The 27573-nt window shown below is 44.7% G+C and overlaps 1 protein-coding gene across 1 annotated transcript in view; it reads right to left on the bottom strand.

Annotated features, from left to right (window-relative positions):
- Positions 1-27573, bottom strand: part of RAB25 (RAB25, member RAS oncogene family) — a 69855-nt gene that overhangs the window by 3454 nt on the left and 38828 nt on the right. Inside the window, exons 2-4 of the mRNA XM_086947652.1 lie at positions 25403-25598; positions 6369-6565; positions 3725-3805 (exon numbers count right to left, since the gene is read on the bottom strand). Coding sequence (XP_086803778.1) covers positions 3725-3805; positions 6369-6565; positions 25403-25598 — 474 coding nt within the window. The remainder of the gene's footprint in view (positions 1-3724; positions 3806-6368; positions 6566-25402; positions 25599-27573) is intronic.

Raw genomic sequence — 27573 nt, 5'->3', positions numbered from 1 at the left:
GGCGATCTCCATCTAAATAGAGAAGGCCTTTGACTCGTTGAGTTGGACCCTCCTGATGGCAGTGTTGCATCGATTAAGCCTAGGTAAAGAACTGATGGGCTGGATACAATTACTATATATCATGTGAGAGCCTGTGTTCACATCGGACGGGAAATATCCGAACCAATCACCATCAACAGAGGCACCGGAGACAAGGTTGCTCATTCGTCCTGGTACTTTATGCAGTGGTCATTGAACCGCTCACTTGCGCATTTGAACTGCATAGTCCCAAGTGGGACATTGCCATCAATGACGACCACCACATCATTTCATTGTACGGAGAAAATACATTGACACCTGAGAGATGTTTTGCAAGCGCTATGCTCTGGGAATGATGATTATGCAACCATACCAGCTGTTCACACTGACCAAATATGCGGTGCAGCACCACCTGAACCTTCCAAGTATAAACCTACATCTCACACTCAACACCATGGAATATTTAGGAGTTAGCTATATCACGAGGAACACTACCTGGTGGATGGTAACCTTGGAATGGCATTTACTTCCTTTAAGGATTTCAATTTCATTCTGGAATGTACTCCCGCTATCCACAATTGGTAGAGTAGTTATTTCTAGGAGGACGATCCTACAGAAGTTGTTCTATTTCTTCTCAGCATTACTTGGTATATTGAAGAAACAATTCCTCAGAGAGCTGCAGTCTCTCTTGACCACAGTCCATAGTCAGAGTGTGGATTAGGGACATCTAAATACGTGTTAAATTGTGCCGTGGCCCAGCTCCAATGGCCATGAAGATAGTTGGTGAAAACTTGAGACCAGTGATGTGGAACATTCCACTGCATGAATGGTTGAAGGCCAGGAGCAGAGCATGGCAATCTGATAATGTTTTATTGCGGGTCGCACGATAGTGCTGGCAGAGATACATAAACAAGACACAACGCGATCCTCCTTTTGCTCCTGCCCTGCCCCTGTTGTCACTGCCAAGGTGTGCAGCACTGTCCAGGATGCATGATATGTGGTCCCGGACCGAGGCAAACATACTAAGTTGGGAGGATATGTACAAGGATCAAAAGCTATTGTCCTTTGACAACTTACAAGAGACATTTGGACTAGGTCCTGGTCGGTTCCTACTTCATGCAGCGGCGGTCCAGTTGGTGCACAGGAAGAGCGGCGATGCGGAACCTGTTGACCCCTGGAGGTGGCACTGACACATGGTACCTGCAGAAAAGCGGTCACGTGTCCACTTGGCACTGCTATAGCCAATAACCCGAATTTGGCAAACAGAGCTTGGTGGGAACAGGGATTGAGAGAGGAACTTAGCGACACCAAAGGGCTACACTGCCTCAGATCAGTTAAGTAGATATCCTAAAACTCCAGCTTTCACTACACACAATTCAATTACATACACCAAGAGTATCTGACCCCAAAACGGATAGGTCGAATGTACCTTGGGATGGCTACGACCTGCCCTAGATGTACTGAAACTGAGGCAGACTTTCTCCACATGGTATGCCACTGTCCATGGTATTTCTCTTCTGGGACACCACGGCACATGACGTGATAGAGGTGATAGGACGGTTTATGCCAAAAGACTCCAGCACAAGCCCCATGGTAGTGCTCATCCAAACAAAACAAAGCAAGTGTGCGCCTTCATAGACTTAGATCTCATTCTCACAAAAAGATGCATCGCTATGGCCTGGAAAGCAGCAATGGCACCCTCATTTCGGGACTGGTGGCTAGACATCTTGAAGTGGGATATAGTAGAGGTGATGGTATAATAGGGCCTTATTAACAGAAGTGAAAGGCAGGGGACAGTTCACATCCTGGGACAGTTATCTCAAAGAAATGTAGGAAAAATCTGATTATCACCTGGTTTGAAGCTGCAATCCCCCGGTTAGTCGCGGTTCAAGGGTTGTGACTCCCTCCCTTGACACATTTAGTATGGACAAGTACCCCTGACCAGAGCACCAGAATCACTACATCACACACCTGTACAAAGAGTTATTTTGGAAGGGCTCAGTGGCAACATCACCCCATGCCTCACATTGGCATGGAAACAAGAAACTAGATTACATAATAAATTGTGGCAATTGGGAAGTTCAAGCTTGTTAAAGTTTGTTTGATGTTTTGGTTCTCATTTGGTTTTTCTGGTCAGGTATCCGACGCGGACATTGCTTAGCAACCACTTATGAAAAAAGTTTGATACATACATCCAGTGGCCACATCGCACCATCACGGAACCGTAGTACACGCCGGTGCTACCAGAGACCTAGTAGGTAGCTGCAAGTACCCAGACAGCGAGTGAGCAAGACGGCATCAACCCAAAATTATATTCAATATACGGGAGAAGCTGATCCTTTTAAGATACCACTGCAGGTCATCTGGCACTCGAATTATAATAGTCAAATTTTGAAAAATCACTGGAAGGAATACTGGTTTTAACTTGTAAGAGCGCAATAAATACCGGTTCGCAGACTTAAACAGGAAAGAGAACCAGCCACACAGAGTTTCACGACTTTCACCAGACCAATGGATCTTGATATCCAGAACCTTAGCTGCCTGGGAAATAAGGGAAGATCTCACTGACGCCCTTATGGTGACAGATAAACAGCAAGTCTTGATAAAGGTGGTTATTACCATATTACCATTAGAACCCACCGAAACGCGTTGACGCCATTACTAGTATAATTCAAGACTCTGACATCGATGTTGACGTACAGATGCTGTAGTAGCAAAATATCGATGGAAACATAATGGAGTCCGAATGAACAACCTGTATTTAACAATTTTCATGCTTTACTCTTTCTGTCCTTAACTTCAATTGTGCAGGTCATAATTGATTGTCTTGTTTTGTTTTGTGCATTTTAGATTAGGGCACTAGATTAGTTAGCCCAACTATATTGTTTTTATTCACAATGTACTCATAATAAATGATTTTTAAACTGTTAAATTTGGTGTTATATATGATTGTACTGCTTGCATTTGGAGGTATGTTTATGTGAACCTGTTCTTAATTTGACTCAAGGGAATCTTTGAAATTTTGGGTTGGAATAACCTCATTTCCCTTGACTAGCTTAAGGGGTAACTCTCTTTTTTCACACACATCGCAATGGGGCCAAGGGAATTAAATATACCATTTATGTTGATGTAAATCGTGTGAATGAGACCACACACACGTACGTACAACAATATTTTACTAGCTGACTTATTTTTCAGTGATGGTTATATAGTGCTCTGTCAATTGCCAGTTACCTGTATACATTGACCAAAATTTGAAATGGCAATAAAAACACTGGGAGTTCATTTGTTTTTTCCTCTTAATTTGTAGTCTTTTGGTTCCAAATTCTTTTAGTTCAACCAATGATCTTCAAATCGGCAAATTATGTAGCTGACATACAACCAGTAAGAAAGCATAAAGTCAGCTAAGAGAATGTGTTGAGCTCAAATGTAATGCATCGAGTAAAAGTGATCAATTTGGATACTATCCATAAAATTCAGTCAACTGAATCGTCCACTTGATAAGGAAGCATCGAGGCAGCAACATTTATTTATTTGGAGGACATGCGTGTAGAGTCAGTTTCATATGTGACATCTGGCAGCATGTATTGAAGCAAATCAATCAAATTCATCAAATAATTCTAAACACTTGCTTAGCTGTGCTGAAGCACCTTTAAACTTGCTTTAAGATCAATTTTTATAACACAAAGGTGCTTGTTATCTGTACCTGTAAGTATTGTTTCAAACGCCAGCTCGACATTGGTGGAGTCCAGGGCGGATGTTTCAATGAACAACAATCCATTATTGTCTGAAATGAGAATTTATAATTAGGAATGAGGTACACATCTGAGGTTACATCTGAGGTACACAATGCTGACTACAATATTAATATTTCACATTTCATACAAAATCACTGGTTCATCTGTATTTTGAGATTGAATTAATATGAACAGACTTGACTACTTGCTTTACATGTAGTATCCACACCACAATTTTGTATTCTGTTATTGAAATCAAGACAGTATTGAACTGATCTCTGCAGTATTACATTGGTTTTAGAGATATTACAATTCCTTCCATTACAACAACGTAAGCATGTTATTCTAAGGTGCAATAAGTTTAGTATGTGGATCTCACTGAATTGAATGAATGTCTCTTTGATGAAGTGTTCTGATTTGTTAAAACAGATTAGCAATGTCATACCAATGGGAGCATCACAGGGGACATGACTTCTGATGACTTGTGCCGGTTGGTTGCCAATTGTGGGTACTGGAACTCATTTTTGGGGAAGAGGACTTAATTTTCATCATCAGATTTTTGAACACGAAATAGACAGGGCGGCTGAAAAGGAAGAAGGAATGAGGAAGGGAAAGAAAGGAAAACAGCAACAAAGGGAGAAAAGAGACCATTAAAGAGTCAGATAAAGATACAGGAAGTATATAGTAGTGGGGGAAAGAGCCTTGAGGTGGAATTATGAGTAGCCAGCCTTTGGATTTAGCAGCCTTGGTATTCAGCAGGGCCCGTGGAAGGTTCCTAAGGAAATCCTTTGGCCCCTCCACTTACTTGTTTATGAATTAAGAACTGCTGGTGATAGTTACACAATCAAGCTAGTTAAACAATGCCTTTGCTACAGGAGGAGCAGTTGCCGAACTAGATGTTTGGTCTTGCGCAGAGCTGCAATAGATGCCATTAGGTCTTTGTGGTAAATGGTCTGTCCGGTTCTGCTACTTTACTGGCATAAACCAGTGGTGTGGAAAAATTCTCATATGAAAATATTCTTCCAGGAAGAAAACACATTATTTCTATGGGACTGAACATTTTTCAACAATTGTGTTATATTTGGGATTTTATTTCTCCTTCAGAATAAGTCACTTATTCTTCCCTGAATGTAAATTTATAACTTTGTTCCTACCTCTCCATCTTTCAATTTCTCCTGATTCATCTTTTCCTCTCTCCTCTCGAGTGCTTACAGGTAGTATTAAGTGCCGTACAAACAACCTAAAAACCAACCGATTTTGGAGAGATTCTTCTACATTCTGTTTTTGTTGTTGAATGACACATTACTCTGCGTCTTACCTCCTAGATGCCATGCTGCGCCTTTTCCAATTTATAGGGGAATCTTGTTTGGAACATGATTTCTGAGGAACACTACTACCCTGATTTTTGATGGACTCTGCTCTTCATTATCTTAATTTCTGAAAGACCCACTTTCCCTCCGTCTTGATGTCAATTGAGAAAGTTACTGGTGAGCAACTGACTAATTGAACAAAGCCTCATCGTGAACACATATATGCTGCTGAGTTGGGGATCTCCATTCTCTTAACACCATTCACTACTAATTATACACCACACACCCAAAAAAGCACATATATGCCACTGAGTTGGATTTCTCTGTTCTAACAGTAACACACATCTATTCTCAAAGCATGTTCCAAAACACCCTAGTCAGAACATAGTAGGTTCACAACACTCCACACAACATCGTTCAACAAAGCAAGTTAAGACTGAACACCAAATATAGGCATTGATACAAATGTTAAAGGACTTCTAAGACCTAGAACCTGAAAGAACTAGCAAGAAAAGCTTGAGGACTTTATAGGTTACAATGATTTTACATTCAAAGGGCCTCTACATATTACACAGAACACTGCTGTAGGAATTGCACACTTACATCAGTCACATTGCAAATACAGTGACAAAAGTTAGGTTTCAGGAATGTTATGGTTACATCTAAAACCTGTTAAATTAGCCACTTTCAATTAACGCCAGAGTCATAATGCCCTCACGGTCAACACCTAATGCAAATAAACATGTATTTGGATGGCATTATTTGGGAGGTGGTGACCATAACTGGCGGATTTCAGAGACTTTTACTTTTAGACACAACCATAGCATCAATTAACATATATTTCCCCATGAATATTTATATGCACCCCTGAAAAGAAAAAGCAAAAAAAATGGTATTTGATAATACGTTACATCTGTTTTGCATAGTTTAATATTACATATGAGACTCTAGATTTAAGGCCGGAGTATGCCTCAGCTGTAAGTGGCAAGGATGGGCGGAAGCCAGTCAGTTTATCTCAAAGCAGAGTGTGAGCCCCCAACCGAAGGTCACTTACACCTTCTTCCTTTCAATGTTGGTAAAATGTGTGGTGCTTTCACTGTGTACTGACCACTATGCCTACCTGAAAAACATGTGCATCTCGGTATAAACTGCTTTATAAATAAAATGTGACAAAAGAAGTACAAGCTTAGGAGGTATGGATGATGGAGACCTCTCTGCATCTCCTTTAATCTGTCCTCCTAACATTCCTAAACCACCATGGGAGCACACCCCAACCGCCATGGTACGTGCAGGGAGGTCCTACCTGCATACATCTTGGCTTCTTCAGAGGGCACCTCTCGAGCACTATCGGTCAGATCTGTCTTATTGCCCACCAGCATCACCACGATGTTGGCATCCGCATGATCATAAAGCTCCTTCAACCAGCGTTCTATGCAGTCATAGGTCTGGTGTTTCGTGATGTCGAAAACTAACAAAGCACCGACAGCCCCTCGGTAATACCTAGCAGAGAAAAAGTTGATTAAAGAGTTAATGGGAGAAAGAGGACAATGAAATAAAAATAATGTTTTATTATTAGTGGAACAAAATACAGTTCTAAAAATGTTCACTTGCTCCTAAGCTTAAGCCTGTGTGTCTCTATAACTTCATAAATACCTTAACTGCAAACATTTTAAATAAACTTTGGGAAATTGATATATTTAGGTTTTCAGGAACATCTTACTTTCCTGCGTATGTTATTGGGATGAGGTATAATCAAGGAGTTTAACAAAAACATTTATTATCAAACGTGACCAGTAGCAATAAGAACAGTGCTGGATTAATTAATTTTGGTTTTTAGTACCCGAATAATACAGTTTTACAACTGGGATTGGTAACATCGCTCTATATGAAGATATCTATGCACAAAATCAGGACTAACGGTTGAAAGAAACAATACTGAGAACCACTAAATAGCATGGAACAATTAGACAGAGTGTGGTTTATATAGTGCTATTAATGTCAGAGACATTGTTAGAATATACTGGATCAAAAGCAAAGTTTTGGAGTCTCTGGATAATGTAAGATTAGCTGTGGGAGAATCAAGCAGCTGTTAATCCTCTTATCTTGGAAATCTTAGATTCAGAAAACGCCCCAATTATCACTGCCCCCTTTGCATGTTACTAGTGTGCTCTGAGACAAATCCTTGGGTGACTTTAAAATATAAATTAGGCTAATTAAATCAGGGAAGAGAGGCTATAATAAGCATCATGGTCCGACTATGTTGGATCCATCAGTGAGGTATCCCAGGTCATAAGCAAGCATCAGCATCGGGCATGCTTGTAGGGTATGATTTACTTTATAAAGAGCTATTTTTGTGTTTTATATATTTTTTTATTTTGCTATCTCTTTGTGAAGATATCTAGAATTGATTGGAAAGTAATTTGCTGTAAATTCAAGTAACTCGGAGATTATTCTGTGCAATTAAGCCAGAACATTTACAACATTAGTTGTTTTTATTATAATTTTAGCTATAAGTCTTATTAATATCTTCTCAATTGCTGATGAATGGTAATATTTATCCCGGCGCCTGAAAGTAGTACGTGCCAGAGGTACGCAGCCTTTTTGTGATTCCATAAACTATAATACCCCAAATTAGAAGATTTTCAATAGCAAAATGGCTTTTTGCTGTGTACTTCCCCATTTTGCAAGTCAGTATAACATTTAAGACTCACAAGATGGGTTTACCGACCTACTCTGAATCGTACTTAGAAAGTGGCATAAAAGGAGAGGAAGAAATGATTGAAGGAGTCTAAGGGAGTTGGGTGCTGCTGCATCAGATCTGTTATTTGCCCACCACTTTCAAGGTTTCATACATTGCCAGAGACTCGTAGGAGAATAACTATGAGATCAAAGACTTCCTTGTAGATGCAGAAGATACCCTGGAAATTATACACAAAATACATAAAACAATGTATTTGGGATATGTACTTTCAAAGCTGGTGAATTTAAAGTCAATTTCTGAAGTTGTGTAGGTTGATGCAACATCCAGATGTGATTTATAAAAAAAAGACAAAAAACCACAGCATCTGCTACTTCTGTTAACAACAATATTAGTGACATTTGGTCTCGGAGGCTCGTCAGATATCTTCATTTAATTGCTACTCGATCAAAGGAGGTTTGTAAATATATCAGGCAGAACTTTTGCATCGGCAGCTGAGGAGACGGTCAGAAAACTCTCCAGATAATTGTGAATTAATTAGACTGTTTGCTTCAGTGTTTCCATAATGTCAAAGTGGCCACTTTTACAGTGACATAGTAATTACATTGCTTCAAGAGCATCAATGACGAACAGAAATATTGAACACTTCACCCTCTGCTTGTCTTGTTAAACAAATTCTTTACTTCCTCATGATTCTTTTCCCAGTGCTCTGTAAACTGATGTTCCACAATTCCACCACAAATAGAAATGCTTAGCAAGCGGTCTTCCCTTTCCCTCTTTTTCTGCAAAGCATCCTATGCGTAAAGCAGACAACCGGAACGAGGAAACCAATTCAAAACCAGCAGCCTGAAGTCAACCATAGCAGAAAGTCCGTTTATTGCTAGATTACTTTTCTATAAATTTGATTTAATTTGTGACCAACATGTTCTGTAGGACCATTTTTACACTGATGGTTTGAATCAAACTTATAGTCAATGACCTTCTAACGCAACTTGTCATTCAGCCTTGTTCCTTCACGTGATCATGGAACTACTTGGGTATCTGCAATTTACTTACAATGTATAGCAAGGGGTACATTATTCAACACACCTACCACTGAAAAAGGATCATTAAACTACACAAAGTTTATAGTTTATTACAATTTACAAAGCACGATGTATTCATGAAATACTCCCAATTATGTCTCAAAGTTGCATAGATGAATCTGGAAAGAAACCACAATACGTTTCTGTAACATTCGCAAGAAAGCGGTTGGACCTCCGACAACTGCATCTATTCCTGCGACCAGAGATTTAACCATAGTCACCGAGACTCATTTCAAAACTGGATGGTTTCCAGAATTAGCCATAGCCGTGCTTCAGAGCACTAACACTCCTGTAATTACTTGCTGGTCATTTACTTCGTCAGACAAGGTCCTACTCTTCCTTATCACAGATCTTACGTCAGTGACCTGTTACACTACCATTTTAGACAGGTAGCCAGGCTTGCCCTGTCAAATTATTTTTTCAGGAGGTCCTTAAATGTTCCTCCTCTTCCTGTGAGCAGCATATAAGAATGGTACAACCTCTTGTCCATTACCCAAGCCAAATATTAGCTGTGGGAATAAATAATGGCATGTTAAGCAGAGGAAAGCAAGCTGTAAGAAGAAATATTAAGACTCCATGTAAACAATGTTCAAAAACCTTTCCCATCACCGTCTTCAGATCAGAATCACTATGCCAAAGTCATTCCCTGGACTGTTGAAATTGAATTATATTCTTTCTGCCTTTCAGACACTTGCTTTACAATACTTTCTATGAGAGTGGCAAATTACTTTTTCCCTAGTCAGTCGTAAAGAATCAAAAGGAAGTTGCTTTTACTGATGTAAGGACTTTTTTCCACCAGGCATTGAGGGCAAAGAAAAGTAAAGGTTCTCTCTCAAATGTTCCAACAACCTCGGCTAATAGTGACTGCTGAATTGAAACGTTCTCTCCTCGCTTCCTAATCCTCTTCGGTCTCCTCAACAGCTTCATTCGTTGTTTATTTAAATGGCTTTCTAAAGCATATGCATATAACAAAACGAAGATAGGAGGGTCTAAGGGAAATGTTTTAAGACCTGCCCCGGTTATAATCCCCTAATATCTAACATGAAAAATCAAAAATAAACCTAGGGGTCTGTTATTGAGTGAACTGTTCACTCAGAAACACTGAGACCTATGCCCAAAGATTTGGTGCAAGGAGAATTACTTACAGACTCAAGAGAAATATTTTTAATCCAACACACATAACCACCAGCAACAGTAGGTGAGACCCAATGTCACGAGCCGCCCAGCCGCACGCCAGGAGGAGGTGTGTGGCTCCGCGAGGTACATGACCGTATAGCGGGTTGGGTGGGACGTAAGGGAGAGGCTGTCACTTGACCACTTCCCTTGGTTGTTTCCCGGTGTTCCCTTACCTTCACTAACCTCCCAGTTCCCCCGAGCACCTGACGCTACGTTTTATCACGAGTGGTGTCTTCCTCACAATGAGCATGGAGCGGGTCCGCCGTTTAAACAAAGAAAGAACTAAGGAAGAATAAGACCCTCCCCCTGCCTCCCCAAACCGCTCCCACCCGCCTCCCCCCCATCCCACCCACACCTCGTCCACCTGAAATTAAGAAGGAAAGGAAAACATGAAGGAAGATAGCTCAATGATTAGCGACAAGCCATGCGAATCTTCTTAGGTGTGCTACTGGGAATCTGAGTGTCAGGGAGGCGAAGTAGCCGCAAGTATCGAGGCCAGGCCAACTCCCTGAATTCTGACACTAATAGCGTCAGGAAGGGCCACCATAATTCTGGGAACTCTGACCCTCTGCCAGACAGCGTAAGTGTGAGTTTCTCCATACCCAACACCAGCCAAAGTCTCTGAAGCCAATCAGAATGTGTAGGGAGCTGGGTGGACAGCCAATGAATCAATATGTTTTGTATGGCCGCCCCCAGGGCAATCGCAATCAACCGACCCTTCCGGGATTTGAGTGGGTATGTCAGAGGTTTAGGTACGCCCAATAGGATATAAGAAGAAAATCGTGGGTTCTGCGTTTCAAAGTGTAGGTCAACCTCATCAAGCACATGAGACCAGTATGGCTGTAAATAAGTACAGCCCCAGAGAACATGTTCTAATGTGTCCACCGCTCCGCAGTCTCTCCAGCAGAGGTCGCTTCGGCGTAGGTCAAAGTGGTGCAATCGTTCTGGCGTATAGTACCAATAAGTAACTATTTTGGTCAGCGTGTCTGTGAGGCCCATGTGGTAAGCGGAGTGACGCGCCCTGTGGTAGATGCCCTCCCATTCCTTGTGTGTTAGGGACCTCCCCAGGTCTCGTTCCCAACGTGCGTGGCCTGCGTTGTGTGTGTATATGGTGTTGGCTAACAGCATTTTGTACAATTCAGAGATGATCTTCTTGTCAGAGGCGCGGGTTACTACCCACTTCTCGTAAGGGGTCAGCAAACGCTGTGCCTGTGGTTTGACTTGTGGATGCATTGCCCAATGGCGGAGCTGGAGGTACTCCAGACGTTCTGTTTCTGGGATGCCATAGTGATCTTTGAGCTATGGGAAAGAGATGATGCCGTTTAGGTCAAAAAGGTGCCCCAGGGACCTGCAGGGGGAGGAGCGCCAGGCCTGAAATGCGCGGGTGTCTGTGCCCGGTTGGAATTCCGGGTTGTCAAACAATGGTGTCAGGGGTGATGGAAAAGTGGTCAGTTGTGTGGAGACATTGGTACGATCCCAGGAGTCCATAATGGTGCCGGTGATAAAGGAAGCATATAAGTTAGGGGGCCGATGCGACTTGCTGAGGAAGGGAATCCCTTGTGGAGGTCTACCTGCTACAGCCTGGTCCTGGAATAGCCAGTGCTTCTCTGACTCCAACCATTGCCACTCCACCAAGTATAGAAGCTGGGCAGCGTGGAAGTATGTTTGAAGATCTGGCATCCCCACTCCCCGCTTCTCGGGTGGAAGGACCACAATCTGATGGCGGAATCGTGGTTTGCGGCCATTCCAGATAAAGCGCGAGAGCTCCGCTAGAGTCTGCTGTATCCTGCCTATCGGGGGTTTGAGGGGCAGGGTCTGGAAAAGGTACAGAATTTGGGGGGGATCGTCATCTTGGTGGCCGCAATCCAGCCCAGCCAGGACATCGTGCAATGCTTTCACCTTTTCAGTTCTGTGCGTATGTGGGTGCGGAGAGAGGAATAATTAGCTTCGGCAATGGCCTGAAGAGTGGGTGCTAATTAAATACCTAGATAAGGTATTGCTGCAGCTGCCCAGTGCACCGGGTGTTCCTCTTTTGAAAAAGCAAATGTGTGCGGGGAAAGAGAAAGGTCCAAAGCCATGGATTTATCCATAATAATTTAAAACCCTGATCCCCTTGCGAAAGCATCCAATTCAATAAAAAGGGCGCGTAGGGCTGTGGCCGGTTCCGATAGGGAGAGCAGGATGTCGTCTGTGTAGAGACTAACAGTGTGGACGTCTCCTCCAAATTTAATCCCCGTGATGAGGGGATGTTTCCGAATTCAAAGCGCAAGGTGCTCCATGTAGAGCGCAAAGAGAAGAGGTGACAGGGGCACCCCTGTCGTGTCCCCCTACTAATAGGGAAGCGGGAAGACGTTTAGCCATTCACGCAGACAGTCGCCATAGGGGAGCGATAACAATTCAGGATCAGAGTCCAAAACTTCTCTCCGAACCCAGCGGCCGGCAGAACCATTTCCAAATAGGGCCAGTGCACCCTGTCAAAGGCCATTTCAGCGTCAATGGCCAGCAGCATATACTCACCTTGGGTACGGGACGCTTTCTCTATCAAGTGCAGAATACGTTTGGTATTGTCACTAATCTGCCTCTGGGGAATAAATCCGGCTTGATCAGGCTCGACAAGTTGGGCCATGTAAGGCGCCAGGCGAGCCGCTAGGATGCTAGTGTATAATTTGATATCTATGTTCAAGAGTGATATAGGTCTGTATGCACCGCAGGCTGTTCTGTCTTTCCCTGGTTACGGGATAACGACTATAGCCGCCTCCAGCATCTCCCCTGGGATGGTGCTGGTGTGTTCGAAGGTGTTAAAAAGGCTTGTCAGAATAGGAGTTAGCTGGGAGCAGAACGATTTATAAAATGCGCCTGTGTAACCGTCTGGGCCGGGTGATTTACCCAGCTTGAGACAGGAAATTGCAGAGATAACCTCCTCCGTTTGTTGTATGGCCCTGTCTAGGAATGTGGCTTGTGACTGGGACAGGGAAGGCATGTGGGCCGCGGCGATATATTCAGCACTTTGGTGAGCATCTAAAAGGTCCCCAGTATAAAGGTCCGCGTAGAAGTCCCGGAACACTTCAGCTATGTCTGCGTCTTCCGAGATTGTTTTTCCCCCAGACGTGCAAATGCCCTGCACTTTCCGGCTCTGTCGTTGCTCTCGTAGTTTATTGGCGAGGAGACGACCACATCTATCCCCCCGAGTGTAATAGGAATGACGGAGCCGGAGAGCTGCATACTCAGCCCTATCTTGGTCTAAGGCCGCAAGTTGTTTCCGCTCAACACAAAGCTGCCGCCAGGCGCAGGAGGCTCCCGTTCTCTGGTGCAGCTGTTCGAGCTCAGACACTCTCTGTTTAAGTTCTGCCCTCTTACGACTCTTCTCCCGATTCTGAGCGGAAGAAATCGCAATGAATTCCCCCATAGAACTGCCTTCAAGGCCGTCCACTGGACCACCAGGGAAGTGTCAGGGTTAGATTAAGGGTAAGAAAATTAGAGATAGCCCCCTGTATTTGTTCAATCACTTTGCTTTGGTGCAGAAGAGTGTCACACAGTCGCCACTGCTTCAAGGGTCGGGAGGAATGCGGCAGTTGAAAGGTAGCTAAGACTGGTGAGTGGTCCGATAAAGAGGCTGTCAAGATTTCAGCGTTGGTTGCATAGGTTTGAAGTGAGGTGGAGCTAAGAAAGTAATCCAAGCGCGCGTATGTCTTGTGAGCCTTGTGAGTAAAAGGTATAGCTACGAGCACGGGGATGGAAATGCCGCCACAAGTCAAAGAGCCCCAAATCACTAATATGGGTCTGTCCCGCTCGTGGAAGAACACCTACTTGCGTCCTCAGTTGACAAGAACAGTCCAGGTCATTATCGAATACAAGGTTAAGGTCCTCCCCGATTAGTAAATGTCTATCAGAGGCGGTGGCTGCCTCGCGTAGGGCGGTGTGTAGAAACTTAGCCTGTCCCTCATTAGGAGCATATATTGACCCAACAACAAGTGTCATCCCTCCAACCGAGAATTGGTATGGTAGAAGGAGGCCTTTTATCTCAGCTTCTTTCTGTATTACCTAGCTGGTGAATGAGCAGGAAACTAATATGGCTACCGCTGCAGTTTTGGAAGTACTAGAGGGGAACAGCTGTGTAGGGAAGTATTTGGACCGAAGCCTATGATGGTCCTTAGAAAGAAGATGAGTTTCCTAAAGGAGGCAGATGTCCGCCTTGGATTGTTCCAGATAATTTAGTACTGCCCTGCCTTTGATTGGGTTGTTCAGACCCTTCACATTAAGGGTTAGGACCTTAAAGGCATCGTGCAACATCCTTAGGACGGAAGGGGACCATAAGGCTATGCATACCACCAATTGCAAAAGGCAGTGGAAGATAAAGTGACCCTGCATCAGGTAGGGAGGGAAGACATAGCCGAGGGATAATTGGAGAAGGTGGACGAGGGAACCCACACCCGAAAAAGAAACCCCAAAAACCAGTGGACAAACCCAAAAACACAACCAATAGCAAAAAACAAAACAAAAAAAAACCCCAGTCCAAACAGGAGAACAATGTTCCTATAACAATGGCCACCTTCTCGGAGTGCCCAGGAAGCTGTCGTAGCAGGGCTCATAGTATGAACAAGGATGGCGGTTCGGAACCCTCCGCCGCCCACCACAGACTAGTGAGCCACCGACCGGAAAAGACATGAGAAACGTATTCACTCCACTTCGGTGCTTGCCCCAGCTAGGGCATCAGCGGCTGAGGTGAGAGCCTCCTGCTGCCCCCTCGCTATATCTTGTTTGTTTGGTTTCCAAAATCACCGTCGAGGTCACTGCCAACCCGAGGGTGACGTCTCCGAGTCGTGGCTCGACGATCGTCGTCCTCCTGAGGCATCGCCAGGCCCAGCAGTTGGCAGGTGTCCGTGAGGGAGCGCATCTGGTGCAGTCTGTTATTGAAGCAGAAGATGAGGCGAAATGGCTGCCCTCAGGAGTACATGATGTTCTGTTGTCTAAAGTGTTCCGTCCCATGGCGGAACTGCTTCCTGCATTGCAATGTGAGCAGAGCAAGGTCCTGATAGAACACCTGAGAGTGGCCCTGGTAGGAGATAGGGTGCAGATCCTGTGCTTTAGCCAGTATAGCTTCTTTTGTTTTGAAGTCCTGCAGGCAGACAAGAATGTCGGCCGGTGGAGCGTTTGGCGCACGGGGCGGGCCGACCCTGTGCGCCCTATCCAGGACGATAGAGGTATCCGCCGGGGCTCCCAAAATGTGGCAGAAGAGACCTGTTGTGAATGCAAAGAGGTCCTTAGTGTTGTCTGGTGGTTTCACCCCCGTATCCTAATGTTGTGTCTTCGTGACCTATTTTCTAAATCCTCCAGATGGGTCTGCATATGGAGATGTTGATCTTGCAGTCGGATGACCTCCTGTTGCAGCATGGTCAGTTCCGACGACGCATTGTCACTTCTGCTCTCTAGGGTGGCTACTCGTTCCCACACATTGTCCACATCTCTGCGGATTTCCCGCATCTCAGCGGTCAGCTCCGTCTGTACAGACTGTATGTCGGACCGAAGGGTGTTGAAGAGCGACTACAAGAACGTTTTGGTGATAATGTCGTCTTCGGCCTCTGCCCGGACCTGGGAAGTAGCCATCAGGGGTGAGGGAGCCGGTGGAGCAGGGGCAGAAGAGGCTTTCTCAAAGAGCTCCTTCAGTGATTTTTGTTTCTTGGTCCTGGCCGAGGACATAGTCTTGAGGCCTTCAATATGATGTCAGTAGCGAGAAAGCAGATGTCCACCAAGGTCTAAACCCAGCTCCGGTTCCAGGGTGGCCCACTCCATCCCACGCAGCTCAGATGTGTCAAGTGGTCCACAGCGGCATGGGTTCAGGGCGGGTGGCTCCCCCCCACAACACCAGCCCCAAGGCGTAGACCGGCAGTAGGGGAGCAGTGCAAGAAGTGTTTCGCTTCCAACTAGACCCGCTGGGTGGCCACTGCAAGAGGAGAACCGGCTTTGTTCAGTGGACCGCGTGGGATGCCACGCCATCATTCGGATCGCACAGGGTGTCCGCCTCCGTGCCTCCTCCACCAATGGAGTACTCCCTCTCGCTAGGCCAGGGTTAACAATGTGGCGCCCCATCCTACCTCCAAGACCTCCAGGGAGGGGCTAGGTCTGAAGAAATGCTCAGGGAATAGGGTTCCAGGCCATGTGGGATCTCTATGGCATCACAGGTGTCAACCAGGGCCCTCCGGGGCAGAAAGAGGCAGTCCCAAGTCTACTGTGTGGGCCCGGGATGCCAGTGTTAAGCAACGTGGGTGCTCTCCAGTCCCCCTGGGGCACATCTCCGATACAGGCCCCTCTCAGGTCGCACGGGGTCTCGGCACCCCCGCCACGCTCCTCACCTCTCCGGCCCGGTTCCCAGTCAGTTGGGGCGGGGACCTTTGATCCAGCCGCGGCAGCGGACCCTCCTCACCGCTGCCCGCGCGTCAGGTAGAAGCTGGCACTGGGGAAGCTTGCCTCGGCAGACCCAGTCACGGGCCGCCCCTGTTTCGAGGCTTCCACCGATGTGCTGAGGGCCTCCTCCTTGGTTGCCGTCGGCGGGCGTCAGCAGCGGACTCCCCCAGAGATATGGGCAGATCGGGACACACTCTGCTTCAGGATTCCGTGGTCGGCGGCTCTCGTAGGTGCTATCAGGTGCTTTAGATGGTGGGCGACGGGCAGGAGCTCCGCAACTTAATTCCTATCTCCCCGCCAAGACCACGCCCACGAAAACTACATTTTAGACAATGTTGTCCAGCCCTATATTACCTCCAGTTATTACCAGATACCCTAGTATGTTTTTGCTTGGCTTAATTTTACTTATAAGCCGAAGGATATTAATTCCCTAGCCTGACTTCCATGACGCAAAACAAGGGCTATTCCATTCGAAACCTGTTTACATATGCATGAATTATTGATTTTAGATTCTGATTGTTTTATATATCATGTTTTTAATTTATTTTTTTATAAAAATCTTGTCTATTAATCAAATGCCTTTTTAACATGTAATGTTTTCTCTTTTTAATATTGTTGAACTTATGTTTGTAGAATACTTATTATGTTGTTATTCTATTGGCAATATAAAGTTATCTTGATGATGATGAGAGAAATCTAGACCTTGGACCAGAAAGAGTGCTTTTTAGGTCTCGCCTGAGCCAATGCGCTTGCGCATTGCTCCGGCGAGATTATAGTAAGCGGAAAAGAAAAGTCTACCAAAACGGCTGCGGATCGCATACAGCTCATGTGATCTATGCGAGTGCCCACCATCGTCAGCCAGCCACATAACACACCACCATTTGTCTGTGCCTCTGCATCAGACTTCAAAGGCTGCTGCTCCCCCGCCCCCACATCAGACTTCAAAGGAATGCGCTCCCCGCACGCTCCCCCGCCCCAGCAATGCCGAGAGCTTGTTTCTGGACGAAAGTGAAAGCCTACCGTGCTTGATTACAGAAGCCTTGCTCCTCAAATGCTGTTGCTGTGTTGCCATCTCTCTAGGGACACTCAGCTTGAAAACACTCGACTTGCTAGCTGCAATGCTACATCTGCTATGCTCTGCCTCTAGACACGTTGATCCCTCGCAGACTGTGCTGACTCTGCCCCTACTGATTCTCTTCTCTCTGTCTTATGATGTCTTCCCTGACACCATTTACTTCGGACCCTCACACCTCCTCACCTTCACACACCCTCACTCACCTTCACACCCTCACTCATCTTCACACCCTCACTCACCGTCACTCACACTCACCCTCACAACCCTCTCACCCCCTCATCCCCTACCCTCAAACACCCTCACCCACCATCACACACCCTCACAACCTCACACCCCTCACCCTCACAATCCTCACCCTCACAACCCTCACCCTCACAACCTTCACCCTCACAACCCTCTCACCCCCTCACACAGGAACACCACCACATCACTCAGGAACACCATCACACCACCACATCACTCAGGGGCACCACTCAGGGGCACTACCACATCACTCGGGGACACCACCACATCACTCGGGAACACCGCCACACCACTCAAGGACACCACCACATCACTCGGGGACACCACCACATCACTCGGGGACACCGCCACATAACTCGGGGACACCACCACATCACTCGGGGGCATCACCACATCACTCGGGGACACCAACCATCACTCAGGGACACCACCACATCACTCGGGGACACCACCACATCACTCGGGGGCACCACCACATCACTCGGGGGTACCGCCACATCACTCAGGGGCCCCACCACATCACTCAGGGGCACCACCACATCACTCAGGGGCACCACCACATCACTCAAGGGCACCACCACATCACTCAGGGACACCACCACATCACTCAGGGACACCACCACATCACTCGGAGACACCACCACATCACTCGGGGACACAACCACATCACTGTAATACACCACCACATCACTGTAATACACCACCACATCACTCAGCCCAACCACATCATCACTCAGCACCACAGCAGCACTGTCCTTGCTTGCTACCAACAAGCATTGCCATAGCCAATAGGACTTGCATTAGGAAAGTGTAAGCTATTGGCTTTGTGAATAACAATGCTATTAATTTATATATTTTCAAAGCCAACACATATTAAAGAAATATGTCATTTACAATACCAATAGCTCACACTTTCCTAATGCGAGACCTATTGCATTGCAAATGCTTGTTGTGTTGTGGTGTAAATCAGTTAGGTAGTTTTGGAGAAATAAAGGTTAAAAAAAAGCATATTTCATGTTGCAGAGGATCTGCAGAGTCAACAAAGTGAGATCTGATTGACTCCCACCACCTCAACTACCACATCACTCGGGGACACCACCACATCACTCGGGAACACCGCCACACCACTCAAGGACACTACCACATCACTCGGGGACACCACCACATCACTCGGGGACACCGCCACATCACTCGGGGACACCGCCACATCACTCGGGGACACCGCCACATCACTCGGGAACACCACCACATCACTCGGGGACACCACCACATCACTCGGGGGCATCACCACATCACTCGGGGACACCAACCATCACTCAGGGACACCACCACATCACTCGGGGACACCACCACATCACTCGGGGACACCACCACATCACTCGGGGGCACCACCACATCACTCGAGGGCACCACCACATCACTCAGGGGCACCACCACATCACTCAGGGGCACCACCACATCACTCAGGGGCACCACCACATCACTCAGGGGCACCACTCAGGGGCACCACCACATCACTCAAGGGCACCACCACATCACTCAGGGACACCACCACATCACTCAGGGACACCACCACATCACTTGGAGACACCACCACATCACTCGGGGACACAACCACATCACTCAGGGACACCACCACATCACTCAGGGGCACCACCACATCACTCGGGGACACCACCACATCACTCGGAGACACCACCACATCACTCGGGGACACAACCACATCACTGTAATACACCACCACATCACTGTAATACACCACCACATCACTCAGACCAACCACATCATCACTCAGCACCACAACAGCACTGTCCTTGCATGCTACCAACAAGCATTGCCATAGCCAATAGGACTCGCATTAGGAAAGTGTAAGCTATTGGCTTTGTGAATAACAATGCTAATAATTTATATATTTTCAAAGCCAACATATATTAAAGAAATGTGTCATTTACAATACCAATAGCTCACACTTTCCTAATGCGAGACCTATTGCATTGCAAATGCTTGTTGTGTTTTGGTGTAAATCAGTTAGGTAGTGTTGGAGAAATAAAGGTTAAAAAAAAGCACATTTCATGTTGCAGAGGATCTGCAGAGTCAACAAAGTGAGATCTGATTGACTCCCACCACCTCAACCAGGAAGTGGTGGCAGCCATCTTAAGATTCGGGACACAGTCCAGAGTTCTAAACAAAATGCAAAAAATTACCAAAGGGACAGGGTACAGATACCCTGAACCCATAAACCTGGGGCCAATTAAAAAAGAAAATGTTTCTCACAAATTTGGTCTCCAGTGCTTCTTTTTTAAACACCCCCCAGGGCTGGGATAACCATCCCCCCAGGTCCATATATATTTTTAATGGGCCCTCCTCTTTCAAATAAATAAGGCCGTTGGGGATGGGGTCCCTAGGACCTTATGAGGCTTGAGGAGGAGGCTTACGCAGCCCCCTCCCCTTTAAAATATGTATGGTCCCTGGAGTATTGGGTTCCCAGGGCCAGGCCCTGTGGCCAATATCCTGCTGTGCACGACCTAAGACCCTGTGCAAGGCCTTGTGGCAAACTCCCCACTGCGCACAGCCGAATGGGTTTACCTGCATGCGTGGGGTTGGTGTAGGGCCTGGCCACAGCTTGGCAGGGGGATGGATTTGTGTATGGTAATTAAATATTACTTAACATTAAAAACGCTATAGACATTCTCTGAAAAAACACTAAGTAATGTTATAGTTTGGTGAAATGTTCAGTAATAAAGTAACGTTTTAAACTCTAAAAACCATGGAAATTCACTGGTTTTAGTTATATCAAATCTCTATAACTCGTGCCCTCGCCATGTACTGCTAATTACCCCACATATTACATCACTCAGGACATCTTCAAGAACACAATGGATAATACCACTGCAACATTTACAGTAAATTTATAGATGAGAAAACTGTGTATGGTGGGAGCGCGAGTTTTAGTTACATTAGGGCATGAGTTATAGTACCTTGAGTTAACTATAACTGGTGTATTTCTGTGGTTTTTAAAGTTTAAAACATTATTGTATTGTAATTGCATTTATATAGTGCTTACTACCCCTGACGAGTTACTGAACATTTCTCTTAAGTATGACGTTACTTTAACCTTTGTTTTTTTTTCATTGAATGTATACACACACACAAATATATGTATATACATATATTTGGATTTCACTTACCTCATATAATAATAATAATAATAATAGGGGCATTTGTAGAGCGCTGAGTTACGCGCACCGGCGTGTCCCCGCGCTGACAGTGAGAAAAACATAAGACAGGGAAAACAGTGCTGACAGGTCAGGATTATCTAGTAAAGAGGTAGGTTTTTAGCTTAGCTCGAAACTTCATTTCTGCTGGCTCCAGGCGGAGGTCCACTGGGAGTTTGTTCCAGTGGTTGGGGGCCTGGTGTCTGAAGGACCTACCTCCCATACGAGCTTTCTTTATCCTGGGAGTCCTCAGCAGTCCTCCGCCCGCAGATCTGAGCGCTCTAGAAGGTTCATAGGCTTCAATCAGTTTCTGCAGAGGTCGGGCGCCCTACCATGCAAAATCCGATGACATGTGCAGAGGGCTTTGTACTCAACTCTGCTCTTTACTGGAAGCCAGTGTAATTTTTGGAGTGCCAGCTTCGAGGGCGCCCTTTTGGGCAGCCTAAGAATCAGGCGTGCCGCCGCATTCTGCAGCACCTGAAGGCGTGCCACGTTTTTAATCGGTGCCCCGAGGTACAGCAGGTTCCCATAGTCAAGCCTTGCGGTCACCAGGGCATGCACCAAGGTTTGGCGGGCTTCCAATGGCAGAAGGTCTAGAACTTTCCTTAGTCTCTTCAGGACCCCAAAGCAAACTCCTACCACCCGATTGATCTGAGGCCCGAAGGTCAGGGCCGCATCGAACCAAACGCCCAGGTTTTTGGCCTCCTGACAAGGGGCAGGAGTTGGTCCAAGACAGGATGGCCACCAGGCTGACGACCAAGCTGACTGGGCCCTCCCTACCACCAGCACCTCTGTCTTGCTGCCGTTTAGCTTCAAACAATTCATGGCCATCCAATCGGCAAGGTCTTTCATGCACGATTGGAAGCCATCTGCAGCAAGACAGGGCGCGTGCGACAGGGAGATGACCAGCTGCGTGTCGTCAGCGTAGGTTACCAATTGGAGGCCATGGCTCTCCACAATCGATGCAACAGGTGCCACATACTTATACATATATACTTACCTTGCGTTATAAATGCATGTGTGGTAAAGGCATATGAATGGTAAAGGCATATGAATGGTAAAGGCATGAGTGGCAATGCACAAATTGGTAGATGCATGCGTGGTTAAGTCATACAATCTGTCCAAGACAGTGATCAGAGGACAGTTCAGGAGTGTGACGTTTCTTTTTGTGGAAAGGTTGATGTTCCCCCCCCTATGTCTGACATATTAGTTGGAACAGAAGACGATTGATTGCCCCACTTAGAAAACAAACCCTGTCACTTACCCGTCATATAGTCATCTTACATTTATGGTTCAAGAGCAAAAAAACAGTCCTCTCCAGAAGTCAAAAACATTACAAGTCTCCTGGGTAAACAGACCATAAAGTGTGGCTCATTTAACAGTCTATCTGCACGTATCACAGAGGCTTACTTTAATGTGCTGGGGACGAACCAGCGCAACATAGATGAGGGACACCTCATAATCTTCAACCAGGAAGTGCTATGTGTGCACACCGGTCATCAGTCATCATGCCCTACTCAGGCAGGACCGGCATGACACTACCACATTCATGCGGTAATAAACAGCCACTATCACACAGATAAGGTACATAGGTCACAAGGTTTTGTAGAGTAGTCCTCAAGACAACATAATAATAATAATAATAATAATAATAATAATAATAATAATAATAATAATAATAATAATAATAATAATAATAATAATAATAATAAAAGCATATTATATAGCACCTGGTTACACTAGGAAACAGTGTGTCCCCGCGCTGTGTGAACAAAGGACTGGGCAGCTGCCGGGAGAAGGAGGAATAGGAGAGAGGAAGGTAAAAAGGGGAACTCATAGCTTCGGGAACAGATAGATTTTTAATTTGCATTGCATGTACAATAAAGAGAAATTAGGAAAAACAAGAATATATTTTCCTAATTCTGTCCTCAACACCTTTTTATCTCTGCACCCATTATATATATCCCAGTTATGATTCTTTGCAAGAGAAGATAGCATCTACTTGAGGGAAACGTGTTCTTGCTCCTGGGGAGGAGTCTATGTTTATGAGACCCTCACATCAAAAACCAATTACTGGTGCTTGCTGACACAAGATTAAAGTGTTCGAACACAGCCAGGGAGAGAGTATCCTAGTGGAATACCACACACAATGTGCTGAATCACTTCTTGGTGCTTGCTGCGGTCATGAACTGGAGTCACTTCATATTCAAATGCATCCAGAAAGAAACCCCAGGATAGCAACATGACTCGCCAAATGACCTTCAGAAACGAAATGCATTGTAATTTCCTTCCTCTTATTTCCCCACTCGTTGTGGTCAGAAAATGTTACTCAAGTGCCTTGTGTGAAATGTGGCTGCAAAGTCAAGCTGGCATTTCATAGAAAAAGTGTTATTTTTAGGGACCCCTGTTTGAAGAAGCTGCCTGTTTCCCACTGTGAAGATTCAGTTTAACTAGAGCTTCACACTGAGGTTAGTGGGTGTTAAAGTGCTTCATATGCAAGAGTACAGTATATCTGCTACTTCCACCGGTCAAACTGTGTCCTCTCTTGATCTCCCAGGTGACCATACTTCAGAGACTATTTATTTTTCTAAAACTGCCCGAACCTGCAGAGTATGAGTGTGTCTGAGTGAGAAACGACTAGACCTGTATGGCTAGTAATGTAAGATGGTAGGCCTGGCACCGGGGTGGAGTCATTGTCATTGGGTTGTTTATCAATGCAACGTGCCTGCTAGCGCCAGTGGGTGCTGTAGTGGGTACCAGCTTTCATGTTTAGGTCTGGTTTGACAGCACATCTGCAAGATATATTGTCACCAATTCTTAAAATTGTTTAGAGAAAGCTTTACAGTACAGCCAAATGCATTATAATGATATGTATGAGAGACTATTTTAAATGCGAATGGCGATTATTTCTCGCTTCTTTTCCCCAGCATTGCAAAGCCAAAAGTGCAGGCTTTAATTTGTTAAACAGCGTCTGTTACTGCAATACATGTGGACAGCATTTGTGAATGCCGGTGTTCAAGATCTGTAGACATGGTCAATGCTTATTGGGACAGGGAACAATTTGTCATCAAAGCAGACAAGGCAGAAAAAAGGAAGAAGAGAAAGATAGGAACACAAAGACAAATGGAGAAAAGAAAGACAAAAAGTACCTGCAATAATTAGAAAAAAATAAAGGAGGTGTCAGATGGTGGAATGAAAGAGGCATGAGGTGGAACCAAAACTAGGCTGACTTAGTATTTGGGGATCCCAGCAGTTGGCAGTGCCAGTGGTGAGCCTCTGAATATATTTCTTCTTCTACGAATTAGGCAGTGGCAGTAGGGCTTTCTATGAGCAAAATATGTTTTAAGTTTTCATTGTGGTTAATAGCACTGCTGTAGGGAATTACTTGGTAAAATTAATTGGTTTACTGAGCTTAGCAACTTGAACATTCACTAAAATATACAACAGGAAAACAATCAAGGAATGGACTGCGTATGTACATTAATGTACCACAAACTACGAAAATACCAGCAAATGAGTGGGAGAGCAGGACAACATAAGAATTACAATAAAAATACAAACTCTCACCTTTATGTGGAGGATGGGATTTTGCGAGATGAGAAGGGAATAGGAAAGGATCTTAATTCAAATTTCATGCCATTAATTTGGTTAGTACCTGTGTGGGTGGTAAGGCTGACGGCTTGCTCATGACTTGGGCTGAACACTACACTACCAGTAGCGACCCTCCCCAGCAGGGCGGAAAACTTTAGGGAAGTCACACTGGAGGACCCAGAATAACTGCCAGTTTTTTGGGAAGACCTAGGGTCAGTGTGGCGGAAATTCAGAAACCAACATGTCACTTGGATCCATCTCCCCAGCCGCACACCAATTTGGATGGCAAAATGTGCTGGGGAAGAAATCTGATGACTGAGGCGGTATGTGGGATGGCCTAAGCATCAAGACAACCACTCCTCCTGGTAAATGTTCATATAGGGGGCAATACCTGTAAGGGCTGAGAAGGTGTTAAGCAATAAAATGACAAAGTCCAAAAGATCTGAACCAATAAACTTGAGCGCCAAAGGAACGGGGCAGGGTAAACGGATGTAGATTGAGTAAGTACATCAGGCATGGAGGACTGTTTAATTGCACACAGGAACTCACCACTGAAATGAAAAGATTGTATGAGGAACAGATCTGGCTAGAAAGGAATACTTTATATTTGAGGGCTAGCCACCAAATTCTAAATTACACATTTGTTATTTGATCAACCACAAGGACAATAAAAGTGTGTCTTTCTGTCTTCTATTCTGCCCAGACATCTCATTGTTCGATAGTGATGCCCACCACAATTCTGAGGTTCACTGTAGACCCATGTTGTATTAGCTTTCTTGTGCGCTTAATCAACCAAGAAACAGATCAAAAGAATTGCATTGACCAGAGTTTACCCAAAGTATATGCACTCACGCAGAAGTGATGGCACGGTATCGCTCCAGCCCAGCTGTGTCCCAGATCTGCGCTTTGACTGTCATTCCTTCCACCATGATTGTGCGCGTGGAGAACTCCACACCAATGGTTGTCCGACTATCATGGTTGAACTCGTTCCGCGTGAACCTGGACAGGAGGTTTGTTTTCCCCACGCCAGACTCTCCGATCAGTACCACTGCAAGAAATAAGAACAATGGATGAATGAGGTGGTGTATCTAGTAAATGCAATTTACTTAGTTACAAGAGATTAATTCAGGGGCTCAGTTAAGTCAGACTCACACTGACAATATGCAGACTAAGACTTGAACAATGAAAATACTGTGGTCTCTGGGGGTGCTCTCTGGTAAATGTTGAAGACGGGCAGCTTTTTTATGGTTCATTTCCTGTGAGTGTATTAAATTAGTTTTCTTATGATTTCTTTTCTTCATTTATGTTGTTTAACTTACTCCAGATTTTTCCAAAGTGCACTTTAGATTCGCATTGCAACTATATAAAATACAAATATTTTTAATATTTACTTTTGAGCTAAATAAACCTTAACATTTTTCTCTATACAGAGCCTCCCTATGGTAAAAGACAGGGAATATTTAAAAAATAATATGAAGATAAATATTAAAAAAAATTATAATAAATATTCTATATTCATTTTATATATTTATTTTAAATGCAGAGCAAAATAAAAAATATATTTTTCTGAAGTTTAATTAAAAAAATCCCACCTAAAGAAATATATATTATATATGTTCTGCTTTAGTAATTATTGAAATTGATGTATAGAACTAATTACAATTTCTACGTGCCCATTCACAGAAATTGTCTTCAACACTTCAGTATGGAGGATTTTTCTTCCCAGTCACGTGCCTTAGAAGCTTCAGCCTCATCTTTCATCCTTGCTCACCAAACCCCAGGTTTCAGCCAGAGAATGGTTTGAGGTTCAGGCAGAGGAAATATTTATCTACATGATGTGCATCTAACTCTTTATCCCCTACTTGATGTGCCCTATAAACATTTGTGGCTTTCAACAGGATGGGTTCAGATTGGGACTTGAAGTGTTTGGAATGTGTAATCAATGAGCAGCAATTCAAGCTTTCAGAAAGTCAGAAATTGAAAAGATCCACTGGTGTTTAGGTTGCGGGAGGATCATTTTTTTACACGACTAGATTCTCCAGTTCTCTCTTTATGTGGTTTTGAAATTTTCCAGTTTCTTCCCTTCTTGTCATTGGAGTCAGTTGACCTCAAATGTATCTCCTACTAAGCACATTTGCTTGTTACAGCGTATACAGATAGAAACACTGGAGCAATAGGGACATTGCTTTGTTCTGATTTCACTCTCGGATTTTTTTAGGCAATTATCTTCAAACGGAAGCCATCTTTTATTCCCAAAATTCATTTGCACTTCCAGATAAGGTCTTTCCGGTTTATTATCAGAATCCATCTTCTATGGGGTAGAAAGTTTTTAGAAACTTGATTTGCATAGAGCGTAGCCTCTTTATGTTACAAGGGCAGCATCTTTCAGGACAGCACAGTCTTTTTGTCAACTTTGATATGTCTGGCCAATGTTTACATCCATCTTCTGCTCCATTAAGTAAGTACCCTATTTTCTTGGCCTATGAACAGTCTGCCACATTTTTGCCAGGTCTTGTCCAGGAAAATAATTTCCTCTGCCATGGTTAAAGGAGGTTCCGGATACTTGCAAGGTTGCTACTTGGGCCTCACCCCACGCAATTATGAACCATTACCCTTAGCAAGTGGGAAGTGTCAGCAGTTTTTGGATGAAAAAGTTTTGGATGCAGTTCAGCATAATGTTTAAGTTGATTTTCATGATATTTCAAAGAAAGTTTTCTTTCGAGCATCATTAAATATTCGAATGGTGTTTTTTCTATTTGCCTCTTTGTTCTGCTTGAGTAGTTTCGCACCCAAAAAGAGCAGGAACAAGGAAGACGAACGAGGGGGTAATGGCTCTGTTATTTACCGTCAATCTTAATTACTTCCTCGTCAGAGTCATGCTTTGTCCGCCCACTTGCCCTGGGTTGGAGAGGCAACCAGAAAGGTATTTATTTTTAGGACTATCATATTCACTTGGTATTTTACAGGAAGTAATGGATGACGACTTGCTTGCTATACATGTGAAGACAGGAAGGGGAAGTTGG

The sequence above is a fragment of the Lissotriton vulgaris genome, chromosome 12, assembly GCF_964263255.1.
Source record: "Lissotriton vulgaris chromosome 12, aLisVul1.2, whole genome shotgun sequence".
In the NCBI taxonomy this organism is placed as follows: Eukaryota; Metazoa; Chordata; class Amphibia; order Caudata; family Salamandridae; genus Lissotriton; species Lissotriton vulgaris.
This window is presented reverse-complemented; position numbering and strand designations above follow the sequence as displayed.